Source organism: Schistocerca cancellata, chromosome 2 (genome assembly GCF_023864275.1).
Source record: "Schistocerca cancellata isolate TAMUIC-IGC-003103 chromosome 2, iqSchCanc2.1, whole genome shotgun sequence".
Lineage (NCBI taxonomy): Eukaryota > Metazoa > Arthropoda > Insecta > Orthoptera > Acrididae > Schistocerca > Schistocerca cancellata.
This window is the reverse complement of record NC_064627.1, coordinates 812337253-812357949: the sequence shown is the minus strand read 5'-3', so window position 1 is coordinate 812357949 and position 20697 is coordinate 812337253. Positions and strand designations below refer to the sequence as shown.

Genomic DNA, 20697 nt, shown 5'->3' with positions numbered 1-20697 from the left:
CGTTGCTGGACCTCCCTATCAGGGGCCGAACGAACAGTGACGTCGTGCACCATATCGTGGGCATACGACTCTCGCGACTGCTCCGTGACAAAATGACACTTGCGACTAAGACCGTGCAGGGTAGCGGCCCATGCCCGGTAAGACTGATGGGGCTGCTTCTTGCATTGATAGAACTCGACCCTAGCTGCCACAACATGCGTGCAGCAGCGATAATAGGAAGACAGTAATGAACACAATGCGTCAAAAGACAAGGACGAGGGTTCCTGCAACGGCGCTAGCTGCCGCAAAACTTGATACAGCGAGGGAGATATCCAAGACAAGAAAAGAGCGCGACAGATCTCTGCATCGGCAACATGAAACGCCTGGAAATGCTGCCGAAGGCGATGTTCATACGTGTCCCAATCCTCCGCCGTCTCGTCATACGGGGGAAAGGGAGGAGGGAACGGCGCTGGAGCAGACAGCATGGACAGCAACATCGGAAGCACTTGTTTCATGGTTGCCATGAGCTCTGTCTGCTGCTCAACCAAAACCTGCACTAAATCCTCCATGCCGCGGATAAGCTAAAAAACCGGAACAATGATGCAACATGCGAAAGAACGACCCTACTCGTCACCAATTGTGTAGTAACACGGTTCACGTTTTCCGTCGCACTTCACAGTAGACCGGGAACTGTCTCCTAGGCATGCCCGATGTGAACTGACCAGGCACGGCCCGTGCTGCCCGAGTTGTTGTTGTTGTTCCGCTGGCAGAGGTCGCAGCCGAATTCTCGTGTGCCCTCTGGTGGACGGGACTCTACTTGCGGCAACTACCGTCCATGATGCACCGTGCCGATGTGCGACTCCCGCGATCTTTCTGGTGGCTACTGCATCTTGGGACAGTTATCAAGAGAAATTTAAAAATAAATATTGGTCAGGTAGCATGCAAGGAAAATCAACACTTCAGCTATTTGATCAGAAATACTATAATAATAGCTGGTGTTCCAACAAGAAATATGTCAAGTGGCACCTCACAAAGGCTAAATATTTAGACAATAAAATTTGGGAAGGGTATTTAATTTAAAGTATTCGTGAGAATATTACCTTATCTTGTATCTAAAGAAGTGTAGTATTGGAGATGGACAAACATCAACAAGTTACTGACATTTATCGAAGGTTTAGATAAACGATATATTATTCCCAAGAGAACAGTCGAGCAAGGCAGAATTATGAAGAGAATTCCTACCCTTCAAGATTTAAAAGGAAGAATGAAAGCAAATTCTGTAAAATAAAATACAAGGTAACGATAGAAATAACTGAAGCAATGAGCGGTCTCTTACATTTCATTTCAGCAATGTAAACTGTACAGTGACTTATGTATCAGTAAACCATTCTAATTTGAATCAGGTTGAAAAATAACAATTGCTTCAGGACTTGGCCGGTTTTCAGGACAATCCAATACATAAGGAGGAACAAATGAAACCTATAGTTGTGGGAAGGTACTTTTTAGCTACCTTTTTAAATAAGTGTATTTTTGCAATTTCTTTAATCTCTTTTCGTACTTAATTGTACAGTTTTAAACCTTGATAGGAAATGCTGTTTTGAGCTTTATGTTTATTTTTTCTTGGTAAATGTAAGTTGAGTCTATCTTGTGTTGCACGATCATGGACCGAGCTGTTAGTGCAGTAATTACCAATGTTATTTTTGATGTGTACAACTGACTGGTAAATGTATTCACAAGGAGCATTAAAATCACCGCTGTTTTGAACATATCTTTACAATGAGCTCGACCAGTATTTTTGGTTATTATTCTTATGGCTCTTTACTGGAGTTTGAAAATTGTGTTCATATTTTGTGCATTTGTTCCCCAAAAAAGAACGTCATAGCTAAGAATTGAGTGTACATATGAATAATATGTAACTAAAAGACATTGCATGTCACACACTGATGATAGGATTGTAAGAGCATAACATGCTGATGACATTCTGTTTGCAAGTACCTTTGTGTATTCACACCACTTCAACTGAGAATTAATATTCATTCCTAGAAATTTTACATTTGTTACACAGTCTATAGAGGTGCCATCTACATTTAATTTAACATTGTCATTTTTCCTCTTCAAGCTGATATTCATGGCGTTAGTTTTCTTTATGCTGAATGTCACTTTATTGCTTATTGATCAATCACAAACTTCCTTGAGAGTTTCATTTGCTATTTCGGCGAGGAGTTCTCTTGTTTTCTCAGTGACTATAATATTGCTGTCATCAGTGAAGAGAATTTTTTCACCATGAGTAACACTACTGGGAAATTCATAGATGTATATCAGGAATAGTATTGGTCCTAATATGCTACCTTGTGGAACCCCTGTATTAATGTATTTTGGTTGTGATAAGTGTTTTATTAAATGTTTAGATCTATTTGAAGTATGTGCTATCTCTACTCATTGCACCCTACCTGCTAGCTATGATTGAAACAGTCATTAGCTACCCCTCTTATTTGTAATGCTTCTAATTTATTTAATAGAATCTTGTGGTCAACTGTATCAAAATCCTTAGAAAGATAAAAAAAATATGGCTGTGACACACTCATCTTTATCAAGAGCATAAAGTACAACTTTTGTGAATTCTACTATGGGACTCCGTATTTTTGCCACTTTGGAAACCAAACTGTGATTCGCTTAAAAGATTGTATTTATTCAGATAATTCATTAATCTGTCTTTCATAGTTGCTTCTATTATATTTGAGAATGCTGACAGCAGGGAAATGGGCTGGTAATTTTCTATGTCTTCTGCATTACCTTTCTGAAGCAAAGGTACAACTCTTGCCTGTTTAACTGCTCTGGAAATGTCCCTGATTTGAAGGATTCATTTATTATATTTGTTAAGGAGCTTTTCATAATCCCTATGCATTGTTTCAGTACACACATTAGTACTTCATCTAAGTCTTTTGACTTTTTATTTTTTAGTTTTCAAACAGTTTTATTGACTTCATTCCCTGTGGTTGGATGTAACATCATTGTATTTAGTGCAACATTATTTACAGGTGTTATATTTGTTTTGGGGAATTTTTGCTGTAACTTGCTTGCAATACTTGAAAAATGCTTGTCTACATAGTTTGCTAAGTGTTGTGGATCATTTATTACCTTATCCCCCCCTCTTAGCAGTATGTCATTCTACCCCTTCTCTTAGCAGTACGCCATTCTGCATTTGTTTGCCTCTCCCCATTTCTGTTTTTATAACATCCCAGACTGCTTTGCTTTTATTCTCTGCATTATATATTATTTTGTCATTAAATGAGTTTTTCGCAACAATAAGCACCTTCCTATAGATCTTTTTGTATCTATGGTAGAAATTTAAGAATTCTGTATCATTGTGAATTTTTTTCGTGGTACTGAGGTATTTAAGTGTCAGGGAGGACTTCTTAATACCTGCTGTTATCCATCTGGTTTGTGAGATGTTGATACAGACATGCATACTTTTGGAAATGCCTTTGCAAAGTTCAATTTAAACATTGTTGCAAATTTAGAGAATTTCTTATTCACATTGGTTACCATATACACTTCATCCCAGCTTTGTTTTTCTAGTTCCTTTGACATATCTTTTATTGTGATTTCTGATAGATGTCATTTTTAGGCTTGTAGTTTAGGGAATGATTTGATGCCTGATTTTACTGTTGTTATTTGACAGAGATGGTCTGATTGTCCAAGATCTTTTACAGCTACATCACATTTTTCCTTGCTCATATTTGTGGCCACATGGTCCATTACTGATGCAGTCATTGTAGTAACCCTTGTTGCACTCTTGATCGATAGAGACATGCCAAAACTTTGAAGGATGTTTGTGGACTCATTTATGACATTAGTATTGATGTTAATGTCCCCACACTGAATTATGTTGACCTTTGTACTCGAGACTTTATCTTGAACATCCGTTAACTTGTTGAAAAAAGTGTCCACACTACCACTGGGAAATCTATACACACACAAAATGATTAATTTCTTGGTGATATCAGGCCTGATAATTCAATTGCCAATATTTAAAAGTGTTTGTCTTCACTTACCATATTGAGGTCATGTCTTGATTCGAACTGTTTTCCTTTTCTGACAAAAATGCATGATCCTCCACCCCTTGAAGTAGTTCTGCAGTAAAAGTTTGCCCTTTCATACAATGATAATACTACATGTTGGATTTCTGTGTCTCTGCACCAGTGCTCGGTAATACAAACTACTGTGCAGTTCAAAGATTGGAGCTCAACTTCCAATAGTTGTATTTTATTTTTTATTGATTGCATGTTTTGATGGAGGATTTTTAAGTCTGTGAAATGCAGCATGTTACTCTTTCCAACGGGTTGTTTTTCTTTGTGACATCTGGTATGTGTGATATTTGAAGTGTTAAAATCTGTCTTGTGAGTGATTGTTTCAGTATTTTTTAAACTGCTGGAGATAGTGTTTAGGCAGGGAAACCTGTAGTCTGGATTTATCCTAAAAAATACCTACTTTTCCTATCCATGACAATATGTATTTAACCATGTGTCGTCCGAGTTCCACTCCCTGTACTTTCATGAATCAGCTCTACCAATCTTCCCTTTCGAGTCCTGTTTAGGTGTAGGCCATGCTTAGTGAAACCCCATCTGTTGATAGTCCCTACAGGCACCAGGGAAACATGAGCAAAATTGGCTGTCCTCAGAGCCATCCCTAACCCCACACTGATTCACCTCACAGCTACATCAAGGTATGGTCGATCATGACGCCGGAACAGCTCAACAAAGTGTAAGTTATTTTGTCCAGGTCACCACCTATGTCATATGCCCCATCCCTGCCCAAACTGTTTCCCACCCCACCCGCTATCACTACATGGTTCTCTTTTGTAAAGTCCTTACATAAACACCCTAGGTCCTCTATCACATGACTTAGCCCTGCATTTGTCTTTGAGATACTGGTGACCTGGTATGCTGCCCCTAAACTTTCCTGTAATTGAGGGCCTACACCATCTCCACGGCTACTACATAGTAGCAGCACTTTCTTCTTCCTAACACTTTGTACATTCCTTGGCTTCTTGGGCTTGGTTGTGCTGCACATTTCCTGCTCCTCATTCTACCTGAAGCTCTTCTCCACTTAACTCTGGCAGTGGTAGATACCTGTTTTTGTTGTTTATGATAAAACTGTCAGATCACACCCTCTTTCTTCCTATCCTCCTACCAACTGCCAGTTCCCAACCACCTTCCTCTCCCCTATCTCCCCTGATCCTGATGAGTTCCTTCCTTGCTTCCTCCAACTGTGCCTGAAGGGCTCAGATTTTCCTTTCCTGTTCCCCAATCAAAATGTTCCTACTGCATACTCTGTAGTTCCAGGAGAGAGCCTCTTCTGTTCTCCCATTATTCTGCCCATTGCATTCCCCTGTAGTGAAAATATTTCCTACAAGATTGGCAACAAATCCCTCTACTCACTACCCTACAACAGCTCCCACATTTCTCACTCATGGTTGGTTTCAAAACAATAATTAAGTTTAATGAATGTTTTAAATTTTCAAGTACGTGAGATTGGCTCTGTGTAAACAAAAAACGACACTAGGTCTCATGTGCGATGGTTGTTGTTTTTGTACTGATTTAGAAATACAATCACAGAAGAATGAATTTGTAATTACTTTGCTCTATCTAACTAGTAAATAATATGAAATGTGTCAGTAAAATACAATTAAAATTGCTTAATTACACTTTGATTGTGATAATAGACACTTATGAAACTAGTAGCTAGTAGTCTTTTTTAAATGAAGTTTGCACTATCAAGAAAACTTGAATAATGTTTTGTGTTTATGTGACACAAAATTTGCAGTTTTGTTGCGATTATCAGGACTTCAGCTAAATAACAAGTTTTTTCAGGAACAGACTCTGCTATGATTCTAATATTGTGTGACAAGAACGGACACTACAGCAAGTATAAAAAACAAAGAAAATTTAAATATGACACTATTTCCTCTTAAATAAGTTCTTTTAGTTGACAAAGAAAATACCTGTGGTCTCACTTGATGGCCATCTTGTATTGGAAAGTTAATCCCCCTTCTTGAAAAACATACATTTATGTGGAATAACACTGCTCATAGCAGTGACTTCCTTTGTAAACAAATAGTTCCTTGAAATTTATATAAATACTAGAATTTTGCTTTTAGGATGATTTCTTGGCTAACAATATACAAACTTTAGTCACATGACTGATGTTGTTGGCAGATGCTTGAGTACATTACCCAGCACCTTGGATCTACACACATTTTTCAGTTTCCTGACTACACTTCTCATCACACACTCCAACAGATAGCTAACTTCCTGCCTAGCTTCCGCATCGAATCCTGAAACATTGTTTTATGTGCTAAGTATGCTATTCAATACCTCCCACACATCACCCTATATTTTGCCTATCTATACTGAAAAACTAAGTATTCAGGGTTTACATCAGAATGGATTAAAAGTGTTCACAAATATGGTACATTAATAAACAGAGCTAAATACAACAAAAAAGTGAAGTAGTAATGTAATATATGCATATATACAAAAGATATCTCAAAGTAATGTTGACTTACCAAGTAGCAGATTAAAAGAAATTTTGTACACAAACAAGACAAGTTGGAATGCATGGATGCAGCATCTGACAGATGCCCACAAAATGAAGTATGGATCATAGTCGACGATGTACTGACGTAAGAATTCTGTGTGTAGCATACACTTGTGTCTGGTTTGTGCATATGAAATTTCAAGATACTATTCCTTATATTTACAGTACACATGAATAAAATGAGTCTTTCCTCAATTTACCACAACACCCATGACTTTACCCAAAAGAGTTCCTGGGAATTAAATTAAATCACTTGCTGCAGAGTACACAGGAATAATAGTAATAATAATATTTAACACTAATAGCATTCTAAAATAAGAAATCTTTTGCTAGATATTTAATGGCAATGTCACATTTCAAAATTGTAAAAGGATCTACCCATTTAGTCACATGGCATATATGTATCAAATTCTAAAACAGTAATCTATTACATAACAGAATTATGTAGTTGTATGAACGTGCAAATATAGTGTGGCATAGGCTTAAACTCAGTCAGTAGACAAAACAGAACTTCAGAAATCACAGACAAGAAAGAAAAAAAGTTTAATACTTGTGGATGATATCTATAAATTTTCAGTTCAGTGATAGTGCATACTCCAGACAACTTCTTAGATTTATCATACACAAGTCTGTATGCATTAGGATGCACATTTTCAAGAATTTCAAATGGTCCTATATAAATATCAAAGGATTTCTTTATCGCAGATGTCAACATGCTTTAGATTTCTCTTTTGCTTTCACCAACGCAAGATCTCCTACCTGAAACTTAGAAGATCTGCTTTTACCATCATGCCTCCACATTGTCCTATCCCCCTGCTTTTTCATCATCTCCCTGACACACTCTTCTTTCTCTTGCGGTGGCAGAATTTTACATGGTGGAAACTCAACATTTTTAGAAATAAAGTTAGTTGGTCTGCAATTAAACATTATTTCAAATGGTGAAAGACCTGTTGAAGAATATTGTAAGCTGTTCATAATAGCCTCAAAATCAATGACATAATCCATCCAACTGGTAGGATTCTTATTACAATGCTGGCCATTAAAATTACTACACCAAGAAGAAATGCAGATGATAAACAGGTATTCATTGGACAAATATATTATACTAGAACTGACATGTGATTACATTTTCACGCAATTTGGGTGCATAGATCCTGAGAAATCAGTACCCAGAACAACCACCTCTAGCCGTAATAATGGCCCTGATATGCCGGGGCATTGAGTCAAACAGAGCTTGGATGGTGTGTACAGGTACAGCTTCCCATGCAGCTTCAACACAATACCACAGTTCATCAAGAGTAGTGACTGGTGTATTGTGACGAGCCAGTTGCTCGGCCACCATTGACCAGACGTTTTCAATTGGTGAGAGATCTGGAGAATCTGCTGGCCAGGGCAGCAGTAGAACATTTTCTGTATCCAGAAAGGCCCATACAGGACCTGCAACATGTGGTCGTGCATTATCCTGCTGAAATGTAGGATTTCGCAGGGATCGAATAAAGGGTAGAGCCACGGGTCATAACACATCTGAAATGTAATGTCCACTGTTCAAAGTGCCATCAATGTGAACAAGAGGTGACCGAGACGTGTAACCAATGGCACCCCATACCATCACGCCGGGTGATATGCCAGTATGGCGATGACAAATACAAACTTCCAATGTGCGTTCACCACAACGTCACCAAGCACGGATGCGACCTTCATGATGCTGTAAACAGAACCCGGATTCATCCGAAAAAATGACGTTTTGCCATTCGTGCACCCAGGTTCGTCGTTGAGTACACCATTGTAGGCGCTCCTGTGTGTGATGCAGCGTCAAGGGTAACTGCAGCCACGGTCTCTGAGCTGATAGTCCATGCTGCTGCAAACGCCATCAAACTTTTCATGTCTTGCAAACATCCCCATCTGTTGACTCAGGGATCAAGACATCGCTGCACGATCCGTTACAGCCATGCGGATAAGATGCCTGTCATCTCGACTGCTAGTGATACAAGGCCATTGGGATCCAGCATGGTGTTCCGTATTACCCTCCTGAACCCACCGATTCCATATTCTGCTAACAGTCATTGGATCTCAACCAACACGAGCAGTAATGTCGCGATACGATAAACTGCAATTGCTATAGGCTATAATCTGACCTTTATCAAAGTCAGAAACATGATGGTACGCATTTCTCCTCCTTACACGAGGCATCACAAAAATGTTTCACCAGGCAACGCCAGTCAACTGCTGTTTGTGTATGAGAAATCGGTTGGAAACTTTCCTCATGTCAGCACGTTGTAGGTGTCGCCATCGGAGCCAACTGTGTGTGAATGCAGTGAAAAGCTAATCATTTGCATATCACAGCATCTTCTTCCTGTCAGTTAAATTTCTCGTCTGTAGCATGTGATCTTCGTGGTGTAGCTATTTTAATGGCCAGTAGTGTATGATATATTCCAAACAGTCTTCCAATTTCTCTCATAAATCTTTCTGCAGGATTACTTGGCAGATGGTACACAGAAGTTAGAATATGCCTTATTTTTGCATGATCAACAAAGTCTTTCCAAGCTTGTGATTTAAAATGAGAACCATTGTAAGATAAAATTGTTTTAGGGATACCCACTGATGAAAATATGTGTTTTCAAACTTAGAAATGACTTGCTTACTGGTAGCTTTCTTAAAAGGAAACAGCCTTATGAACTTCTAAAATATGTCAACCACCACAAAATATCTGAGTCAGTCTTATGTCTCCTAAACAAGATACCCTTGTGTACCATATAATATTATTCAGTATTCAGTCTTTTCCCCTCCTTTTCCTTACCCAACATGCTCTTAACCAATTTCTAGTTTTTATCATGATTTTGATACCTGCAGATTTCTTTGCAAATTTTCAAGATCTCTTTTTCCTCTTTCACACCTCTCAAGCACATAATTTTAAGCTCTTTCTCTCCTTTCTCCAAAGTGGTTAGATGAGCCACTCCCTTAAGGTAGCCTAGACAAAGCTTCAGCAACTACATTGTCTGTGCCCTTAATGTATCTGATTTTGTAATTGAACTGCTGTAAAAACAAGGCACAATGAGTAATTCTATTATGGCAGAGCTTACACTCCTGGAGGTAACAAAATGGTTTGTGATCAGTATAGATGAAGACTTTGTGATCTAGTAAATAATTTTTAATCTTATTGAATACCCAGTGTACAGCTAAAAGTTCTTTCTCAGTTAGTGTGTACGTTGTGCTTCTGCAATACTCTACTAGCAAATGTAAGTGATCTATGTTCAATAATACCAGCAACTTCAACCTCCTGAAATAAATGAGCACCCAAACCAACATCACTACTGTCCATTGTAATACAGAAAGGAAGAGACAAATCCAGTCTGAAGAATATATGACTTTGACATAACTGTCCTTTGATCGCATCAAAAGCATCCTGATTCCAATCCCAAACAGTATTCTTTATCAAAAGTTCACACAGGCATGAAGCATTCAAAGCTTGGTTGTTACAACATTTCCTATAGAATCCAGTTAACCCAGAAAATGATTTAAGCTGTTTTTTGTTGCAAGGAGCAGGAAAATAAGCAGTAGTATCAGTTTTTCTTTATCTGTTGCAATTCCTTCCTCAGATATAACATGTCCTAAAAATTTTACTTCTTCCACACCAAATTTACACTTACCTGTTTTCAAAGTCATACCTCCTGATTCCAATTTTGAAAACACATCTCTCTTAACAGATCCAAATGTTGTTTCCAAGTCTTTCCAGTGGCCAAAATGTCATCAACATACACAATTCACTTTGGAATCACTTCACATACCAAGACAGAATCCAAAGCTCTTATGAATTCAGCTACAGATTCATTTAGCCCCAATGGCGCCACACAGTATTGAAAACACTTACCTCCATACAAAAATGCAGTATAGTGGTGCTCTTGTGCTGATCATTGAGTTGTGAGTATCAGAATAATACCTGATGAGTATCCCATACCTACTATGCAGAAGTTCATGAACACTTTGGTGAGTGCCACCATTTTTAGTGTTTTTGATTGTCGCAAGGCTACCAGGCAAATCCCCATGGCACCTGGTTGTATACCCAAGATAGTGGTGATTATTCTCTTTGGGCTGTTCGAAACTTTGTGTATTCCATCTGCACTTAAAAATGAAAAATGTGGCCTATGTTGGCAGAATTTTTTGGACAAAATTCTGAATGGAATTCCTTTTGTTTTGCAAATCTTGATGTTACACTCAGTTACATGAGTGGCATGTCAAGGCATGCAATGGAGGTTACACAGCTATGACATCAAGCTGCACAAAGACAAGTGTGTAGTTAATAAACCAGAGGTGACTTTCCTCGTCGGACACTAGGTATCAGCACAGGGCATCTCCCCATTACTGGGAAGGATTTTCATTTTGAGTAACCTCCTGATACTGAAAGATTGCCACCAGCTAAGACATTTCCTCAGGGTGGTGAATTTTAAGCAACTCCATCTCCCTGGAACTTCAGCCTGTGAAACACCCCTCACCACTGCCTTGTCTGTTATAAACATTACAAGCAAATAGTTACTCCAGTGGATGTCAGAAATAGGTAACACTTTGAAGGATGTACAGAAGAGCCTAACCGATGTACTGTTGCTTGTTCATCCTGTACTGGACACTCCATTGGCTATGGTGATGCCAGCCAAAGTGCTGTTGGTGTGGCTCTACATCAAAAAATAAATAGCCATTAGCAACCATTATGTTTCTTTTCTAAAATGGTTCAAATGTCTCTGAGCACTATGGGACTTTACATCTGAGGTCATCAGTCCCCTAGAACTTAGAACTACTTAAACCAAACTATTTTAAGGACATCACACACATCCATGCCCAAGGCAGGATTCAAACCTGTGACTGTATCAGTCGCGCGGTGCCGAATTGCTCGCCCACAATGGCCGGCCTTTCTTTTCTAAAAAGCTGCAGCAGGGAGAAATATGTTGGAAGGCATATAACAGAAGTTTTAGTCGTTTACAAGAGTGTGAAGTGTTTCTGCTCCCTTGTAGAGGCCAGGCCAGTGACAATCTTTATTCATTACAAATCTATTGTCTCAGCATTTCAGAATGTGAGTGGCACACATTTCCCATGACAGTTCCAGTTTATTGAATATGTCAACCAATTCAACACAGATATTCATCATATCACAGGCATGGGTAAAGTGGTTGCTGACTACTACTCTCAAACTGCCAGCTTGACTATACTGACATTGCAAACACTCAAGTGGTGGGTCATCAATTAAAACTGTTATTGAACAGTACCTTCACAGGATTGTGCCTACAGTGGGAAAGGGTGCCAGATAGCAGCATAAAACTATCTCATGACATAGACCAAGACCCTACATCTCAGTGCCATTTTGAATACAGCTTTCAACAGTGTACATAACCTGGCATATCTAGGGGCTAAGGCCACAGTGACATTAATTACCAACTCATTCATTTGACCATAAATCGAGAAAGAATGGAAAATCTAGAATGGTATAATGACAATATTATCAAAAGGATAGATTGCTACTCACCATAATGTGAAGAGGTTGAGTCACAGACAGGCACATCAAAAGAGTGCTAAACAAGTAAGTTTTCAGCCAAAAGGCCTTCTTCTGCTGTAGATAACATACTTGCACACACCTACGCAAACACAATTCACACACATGTGACCACTGCCTCTGGCTCCCAAAGCCATGATGGGAGAAGCTGTCATGGTGGTGAGGGTAAGGAGGAGGCGGTAGTGGGTAGAGGGAGGGATAACAGGGTAGGGATGGGGGCCCCGTTATCCCTCTTCGTCCTGCCCCAGCACCCTCCCTACCCCCACCACCCAGATTGCTTCTCTCGTAATGTGCTGTTGCTCACCGTCTGACCTTAGCAGATACAGACGGTCGTCATGTGGTGTGAGTTGTGTTTCTGTGGATGTGTTTGGGTCTGTTGTAAGTCAGAAGAAGGCTTTTTGGCTAAAAGATTACTGATATAGCAGTCTTTTTGTGTGCCTATGTCTGTCAATCTCCACTATATGGTAAGTAGCAACCTATCATTTTCATAATATTGTCATCAATAAAGAAAGATGAAATTAAAGCTGTAGACAATGTCAAATTTTTAGGTCTACAAATTGACCACAACCTAAATTGGAAAACTCACACTCACGCCTTAGTTCAGCTACATTTGCAGTATGCATGATAGCAGAAATAGGTGATTTAAAAATGAAGAAGTTAGTTTATTCAGCCTATTTCCATTCACTAATAAGTTATGGAGTCATCTTTTGGGGAAACTCCTCTCACAAAGAGAACATTTTCAAAATTCAGAAATGAGTCATTAGAATTATATCTTGTGTCAGTCCAAGATCATCATGCAAAGACCTCATTAAGAAACTTGGTATCCTGACTACTACTTCTCGGTACATATACTCATTGATGTCCTTTGTCATTTCCAGCATATCTCTTTTTACACAAAATAGTGCAAAACATGATTATAATAACAGAACCAAAAACAATCTGTATAAGGACTATAAAAGCTTAACATTAGTACAAAAAGGAGTCAAATACATGGGTACTCATATATTTAAAACTTACCAGAGCATATCAAAGGCCTTGTAAGCGATAAAGATTGGTTTCAGAGTGAATTGAAGAACTTCCTGTTGGCCAACTCCTTCTACTCCATCATTGAATATCTTCACAAGGATTATAGCTTGTAACTCTGTCTGCATTAGCATTGTGCAATATACATGTATCTGAGTAAAAAAATAAAAAATAGAAAAAACCACCTTCGACTCTTTCCACATCCCAGAGGCTCCTCTCCAAGGGATCCATGGAAAATGATAAAAGTAATGTAAAAAAAAAAAGTAATGTAATGAGTGAGCTCGATCAGTCGTGTGCATGCCTCCAGTTTTAGTGTTGCAAAGTGGCATGCCACTTCCATGCAGAAGTTGGCCATTTTCCCATATTGCCAGTGAGGTTCAGCCAGTTCACATTGACCTTGTTGCCCCCCTACCACCCTCTGAAGGTTACAGATACCTATTCACTTCAGCGGATAGATGTGTGCGATGGGTGGAAATGGTACCAGTTGCTGACATCTGTGTCAAAGTGATGCCAAAAACATCTGTTGAGAATTGGTTGGGGTGCTCTGGCTATTTTCTTCATATGACAATGGTTCAAGGATGACAGTTTGAGTTGATCCTCTATGGCAAACTGTCCAAACGTGTAGTTTTCAATGCCACCATACCAAAAGTTACCATCCAGCCAGCAGTGGCAGGGTCAACTAGTGATGTAGGACACTGGAGGACGCTCTCATGTGCCAATGTGAGAAATTTACACAATCACTCCCTCTGGTCCTGTTTTCATTATGGACTGCATATGAAACTGACCTCAGTACACTGGATGCAGAGATCTTGTACCGTGAGTGTGTAAGGATTCCTGTAGACTTTCTCACTAGGGCACCACTGCCAGGTGATTTAAAGCTACCTCAGTTGTTGCAACAACTTACAGAACATATCTCCAACATCCAATTGCACCCATCTTTGCACCATGGTCACAACCAATTTTCATGCACAAGACATTAATTAATTGCACCCACGTCATACTATGCACTGTTTTCATGCAAGCCCCTCTGCAACCAACCCTTTCCCAGTTGTGTGCTGTGGAGGTCATATGTTCAATATATTATTGAATGGTAAATGTTATATCCTAGCCAGTAATGCCAACCGAGCCCGCTGCCAAAAGGTTGGCAGCATCAAAGTCCGGACGCCGTCCGCATAAGCAGCGCCAGTGATACAGGAAATCGCCACAAGTCTGCGCGCGCCACCGCTGGCTTCTGGCTTCTTAAGCGCTGGAGTCGCGAGCGCGAGGACAGTTCTGTATTCGCCGCTCAGTTGTATACTCGCCACCGATTTGTGTACTTGCTAGTCAGTTGTGTGTTCATCACAGCAGAGTTGTTGTTTGTCATCAGCCGACGCTGACCTAGCCGCTCCGACTCGAACTAGACAGATTTCTGTAGACACGGAGTTCACTACTGTGTTTCTGTATCTTCGTTAATAAAGATAAGTACCGACTTTATTTAATCAGAGTGTTTGGGTTTTCATCTTTCTGTTCACTGTTCCAGCGGACCGGTCGGCCCGCTATTAAAAGTGTGGCGGTGACTTCGTAAGCCATTTCTACAGCGAAGTGTTTGTCGCTACGAACGCCGCCACAAAAGTAAAAGCAACAGAATGTCCATTGAGACTGTCCACATGAGAACTGACCATGTAGTGAAGTTCGATTAATCATTTATCCCCAAAGCTAGGGAGGGCGTGGGGGGAAGGGGGGGGGGGGGCTTTGTGGCAGTAAAATGATTGATTAATTGATTGTGACTCGGAAATACCTTTTTGTATGTACAGACTATCTTTGTTAGTTCTTGTTTGGTTTTTTTTGCATTCACTTAGTATATTCTAGATGCAAAAATAAAAATAGTGGAAGCCATATGGTTAGGAGGTTACACTCCACAGTGAGGAACTCAAACCCAGTTCGCATAACTCTGCCATCTCAGTTTTACAGTCTGATTTAAAAAGTTAAGATTGACCTACTCCCCAGTTTAAAACAGAATGCTAATATGAGACACCATACTAAAAGAAAGTGGAATTATCCATGATAAATACTGGCTTATGTAAAAATAAGTAGTTGTGTCGAATCATATTGCAGATTTTAATAGCAGTTATGCTGAAGAAGAAATTAACTATAATATGATAAAAGTCCATCTTAAATAGTAATATAAACAGTTCTCACAGCTTTCATAACAGTGTTCCACACATATCACATAAGAAATGGGATCTATCTGAACAACTTATGATTGTAATTAATTCAGATAGATGGAAGTGATAACTTCAGTTACTAGTATCCTGGACTAAAAAAAAGTCTGCAATAAGTGTCCATAAGAAAGTTTTTAAAAAAGTATTCAATGGTGCTGAGCTACAGTTTTTGAAAGAATACACCACCATTTGATAATATGTTATTGTATTACTCTTCCATAATCTACATTTCGGTTTTTACATCATTATCAAGTAGAATGCTAAAAGTTCTTAATCCATTAACAGTCATACTGGGTAAAGTCAACCCAAAGAAGTTTTTGGGTGACTTTGACAGATATGACATGTTAATGGTTTAAGAACTTTTAGCATTGTACTCAATAATGTCATAAAAACTGAAAACTAGATTGTACAGAAGAAAAATACAGTAATATACAATCAAATGGCAGTGTATCCTTTCAAAACAAGAAGTGTTTGCTCTACGTGCAATTAATTTAGAGGCACTGCATTTTATTTGTGACAATACAAGTACAGAAATACAGCAGTAATTTTGTAACTTGTAGGATTGTAGTGAACAATAACCATTTCTCATTTCTCTTGAGTTGTTTCAAATAAATTAACATAATGAAATTCCAGAAAAAAACTCTTAGCACTGACTTCTGTTTCCCACAAAACTCCAGTCTTGGGAATTAGATACTACAAAGTTTGCTATAAAACTCCTTGTGCTGTTGAGGAAGAAGTTGCAACTTAGCCAACAGGTCCTTCTGTTTTGCAACTGATAAACATAGCTCATCTTTCAGATGCAGCACAGCATGACATACATCTGCCATGGTCCTTCCTGTTTTCAATACATTGACATTTTTCCATTCTTTTGTTTCAGAGTACGAATTGTAGATAGCTTTTTGAGATAGATGAGTATGAACACTTTGATTATACTGCATTTGGAGTTCTTACACATCTGCATTAACAACATTGTCTCCGCAGTGTGTTTATAATCAAAACAGTCAGTTGTATGTATTGGAATTACATGGAATGGGTCCATAGCCTTAGCTGACTCAACAATCTTGTGTAAATCTTGCAGAACAAAGAACTTGTTTACCATTCTTCATTTTATTTATAATTGAAAAATCTCTGTCACACTCAAAAAGCTGTGTTCACTCACCAAAAACTCATGTGTTATCTCTTCATATCATCCCAAGCTAAATGGAGGAGACCTTGAGACATAGCACTTGGAAACTCCAGAGGGAAGCACTGCTTGACAGAAATATCATGTACATCATAGTAATGAATACTTGAAACATTCTCTACATAATTTGATACTTGGAACAAATCTAGAGATACACAACAGAGTACTGAGAGTTCAATAGAACTGAAATTTATTTTGTGAAAAAATGGCACTTAGAATTTTTTCTATTTCCATTCTTTAAATGTTGTTACTGTGTAGAAAAACTTCATCATATCCTGTTAAATATTTTAATAGTGGTATTTGAAGAGCATTTGCAGGAAACAACATTTTTGCAGATGTACTGATTGGCCAATAGCAGCAACTTTCATCCATTAATTGCATCCTTCTTGCAGTGAACCACATTTCCATTCTTGATGACATATGCTATCAGGTTATCATGGCAGCCAAACTGATAAATGATGTGCTCCCACCTGCAAACAGTAACAATTAAAAATTGCTGTTATAAGCACGGTGGGAGAGGTATTCAGCTCACTGCTGATAGTTTGTAATATTCTCTTGTGATAAAACTTGCATTTCATTAATAAACAGTTACATGAGAGAAGAATATGTATGGCAAGCATTACATTGTGGATAGGCACATAACAAACAGATAAACATTACAACTCATCTTATGAACTTGCATTCTTCTTCAAGGTTGAGCTGTCACGTCCAAGTCCTTTTTGATGTCTCTGTCTGTTGTTCAACCATTCATACATGTGATGAGTGATAGTCTTCACTCATATCACTGTTTGTACTCCGCCCAAAATCTTCACTATTATATTAATTTAGTAATGGTAGCTTATAGTATCATGTTTACAAGTGTGTAATTATGCTGTGTTTGTGTGGCATATAGCCTCATAGTCCAAAGAATACATTAGTTTGACATATGTCTTGTACGTATGCTGTGCTGTTCTATTGCTGCATCTGTGCCCCAAACCCAGAATTTTTCTGGTCAGACTGTACTTGTTTTTCATTTAATTTAGAAAGTACTGTGAGTATATTTATATGGTTTTCTGGGTGGTACTGGCATGTTCCGAAACAGGAAGCATATATCCCAGTGAATAGTGAATAGTGCTTTATTCGTCTCATAACATACAATTTCTAATCATATGATTAACGTACAGGAGACACATAAAAAAAATAGATAACACAACTTAGGCCTAATTGGTACAAAGAATTTTAACATTAATATAAACTTTTATTTTTCTTTCCTCCCTTTTGTGAAGGACAGCTACATTTACACACAAAACTATAAGTAAATTTATCCTGCTCAAATGTTCAGTTCATCCTTCATGAACTCCTCAACAGTGTAGTAGCAGCGTTTGACAAGTATATCATATAGCTTTGTTTTCAGTGTCTCTAGGTTCATCCTCAGAACATTCTTTCCTTTTAGCTTGTTATGAATTTTCATTGCCACATACTGAGGAGACTGCACATATAGGTTTAAGCGATCAGTGGGAAGCATAATTTTTTTTTTTGTTTCTCGTGTTATACGTGTGATTGAAACAGTTTTTCTCGAATAACTCTAAATTGCTGTGTAGAAAGATGATAATATCATAGATGTATAAGGAGGGAACTGTTAATAACTGTTGTTTTTCAAATAGTGGGCAACATGATGTCCTTGGATGGGCAGTACACATGTTCATTATTATTCTTTTCTGTAACTTTAGTATGTGCAATATATTGCTTGGATTTCTCCAAAAAGTAATACAATACCTTACAACTGATTGAAAGTAGCTGTAGTATGCAATTTTCCTTGTATTCATGTCTGTTGCACCAGCTAATATTTGCATAGCAAATGCAAAGCTACATAATTTGTTTAACAGGTAGTCAACATGTTTATTCCAATTTAAATATTTATATAGGTTTAACCCTAAAAACTTCACAGAATCCACTTCTTCTATATCCTGATTTTTAGGAGTTATTTTAATTTCTTGGGGCTTTGACTGTTTTATTCTGAACTGGACCATGTGGGTTTTGGGTATGTTCAATATTAATCCATTCAGTTGGAACCATGTTTCTAGTTTGTTCATTGTGCTTATTATGTAGAGAGGGATGTTTTCTGGCTCCTGGTTTTCAATTAATACAGATGTGTCATCTGCAAATAAAATCGATGGAGCATTTATATTGTTCGGTAATCATTAACATAGAACAAAAACAAAATAGGTCCTAGAATCTGTCTTGATGTTATTTGGGCATCATGTGTTGGTGTCAGAACATCACTGTGTCACTTTATTAGTACACAGGGTGTCCCATTTATCTTGACCATGCTAAATAACTCTTTGTCCAGATGCAAATTATAAAATGTTTAAAGCCAATGTTCTTTAGTCATCGGGGGACATCAATCAGAATGATTGCCTTCATTGTAGCTTTGTTTTTTTTACAACGATATGAACAGCAGTATGACTTTTTTAAATGGCACCCTGTATTTTTTATTTGGTAATTTATTTACTCTCCTAAAGATCTATTCAAAATGTATCACAGTGTACCATTCACTGAAACACAACATTATTAATTACACAACACAACACTGATGTTGACGCTCCCAGCACTTAGTGCAGGTACTCGGGTAATGTAACACATCCATGTGCTGACACTGACAGAGGACAAATGTAAACATAAGTTGAATGTACATCCATCTTCCATCAACCATCATCAGTTGAAGAGTTGTGTGAGTAGAATGTACACCAACGAAGAGAAGGTAGAAATGCTACTCATCTATGGGGAATGTAAGTTAGCAGAACAGTAATTGCAATACTTTTTTCTTATGTATGGGTACAGTAATTTAGTCCTTTGAAGTACTATTGTGTAGAGTAGGCATACAGTAAAGGCTGTCCTTCCTACAAACTGCATCGATGCTTGGGTTCTACAATTATTGGGCCTTATTTCATCAATGGTAGTCTAAAAGGCACAGCGTATGCCAACTTCCTCAGATGAATTCTTCCTCCTCTTCTGGATGAAGTGCCACTAAGAACCAGAATGCATATGCGGTATCAACACGATAGATGCCCAGCACATAATGCCTCATGTGCACGTCGTGTTCTGAACCAAAAGTATCTTGCCAGATGGATTGGTCGAGGAGGAACAGTTACTTGGCCTGCTAGGTCTCCTGATTTAAATCCTCTGGGCTTTATTCTGTGGGGATGCAATGAAGATATTGTCTGCCGTGATATTCCAACAGCTCCAGAGGACATGCAGGAACTTATCGTGCTTGCTTGTAATTCTCTTCGGCAGGCAACACTGGAAGCAGTAAATAATTCTTTCATTCAATGAGTGCACCAGTGTATCGGTGTCCAGGGTCACCACTCTGAGCAACTTTAAATGTTCTACTCATGGGCAGTGGTACAGGAGAGTCAAAGTCAATTTTGTGTTATGTTTTTACTTGGTTTTCATTTGTTTTCTGGCAACTCCAGCAAGTGGGCAAGTTTGTGATACTGGGCTCAAAGTCAATGTTGTGTTATGTAATTAATAATGTTGTGTTTCAGTGAACGGTACACTGTGATACATTCTTGAATAGGTCTTTAGGAGAGGAAATGAATTACCGAATAAAAAATACATGGTGCCATTTAAAAAAGTCATACTATTGTTCATATCTTTGTAAAAAAACAAAGCTACGAAGAAGGCAATCATGCTGACTGTTGTCACCCTGCTGACTAAACAACATTCGCTTGAAACATTTTATAATTTGCATCTGGACAAACAGTTATTTAGGATGGTCAAGATAAATGGGACACCCAGTATATTTGGTAATGCTGGTGGTGGTTGTGGTGGTGGTGGTGGTGGTGGTGGTGGTGGAGGAGGAGGAGGAGGAGGAAGTGAAGGAGTAATTTAGCTGTACCTTCCATTTTGGCTTGCTACCTTTCATATTCTGCTAAACATGAGTTTTTACTGTCTTATATTGCTCTGTGTTCAGATGCCTGTGTGACTAGTGCATGGGGAAATTATTTCATTATTATTATTATTTCTTTCTATTCTCAGACGTTATGTCTGGTCAAAAATGGACAGTGACACGGACCTTGATCAAGCGTCACTTCCTTTTAACTGTACGGTATATGTTATGTTGCATTTAGGAACTTTCGGGTCATTGAACATGTATCAATAATTACAGATTTTTGTAGTTGTATATATATGTT

The 20697-nt window shown here is 38.4% G+C and overlaps 1 protein-coding gene across 1 annotated transcript in view; it reads right to left on the bottom strand.

Moving 5' to 3' along the window:
- Positions 1-16692: 16692 nt before the first annotated feature.
- LOC126162691 (probable imidazolonepropionase) overlaps positions 16693-20697 on the bottom strand; it is a 191658-nt gene continuing 187653 nt past the window's right edge. Inside the window, exon 9 of the mRNA XM_049919344.1 lies at positions 16693-16995. Coding sequence (XP_049775301.1) covers positions 16890-16995 — 106 coding nt within the window. The 3' untranslated portion in view covers positions 16693-16889. The remainder of the gene's footprint in view (positions 16996-20697) is intronic.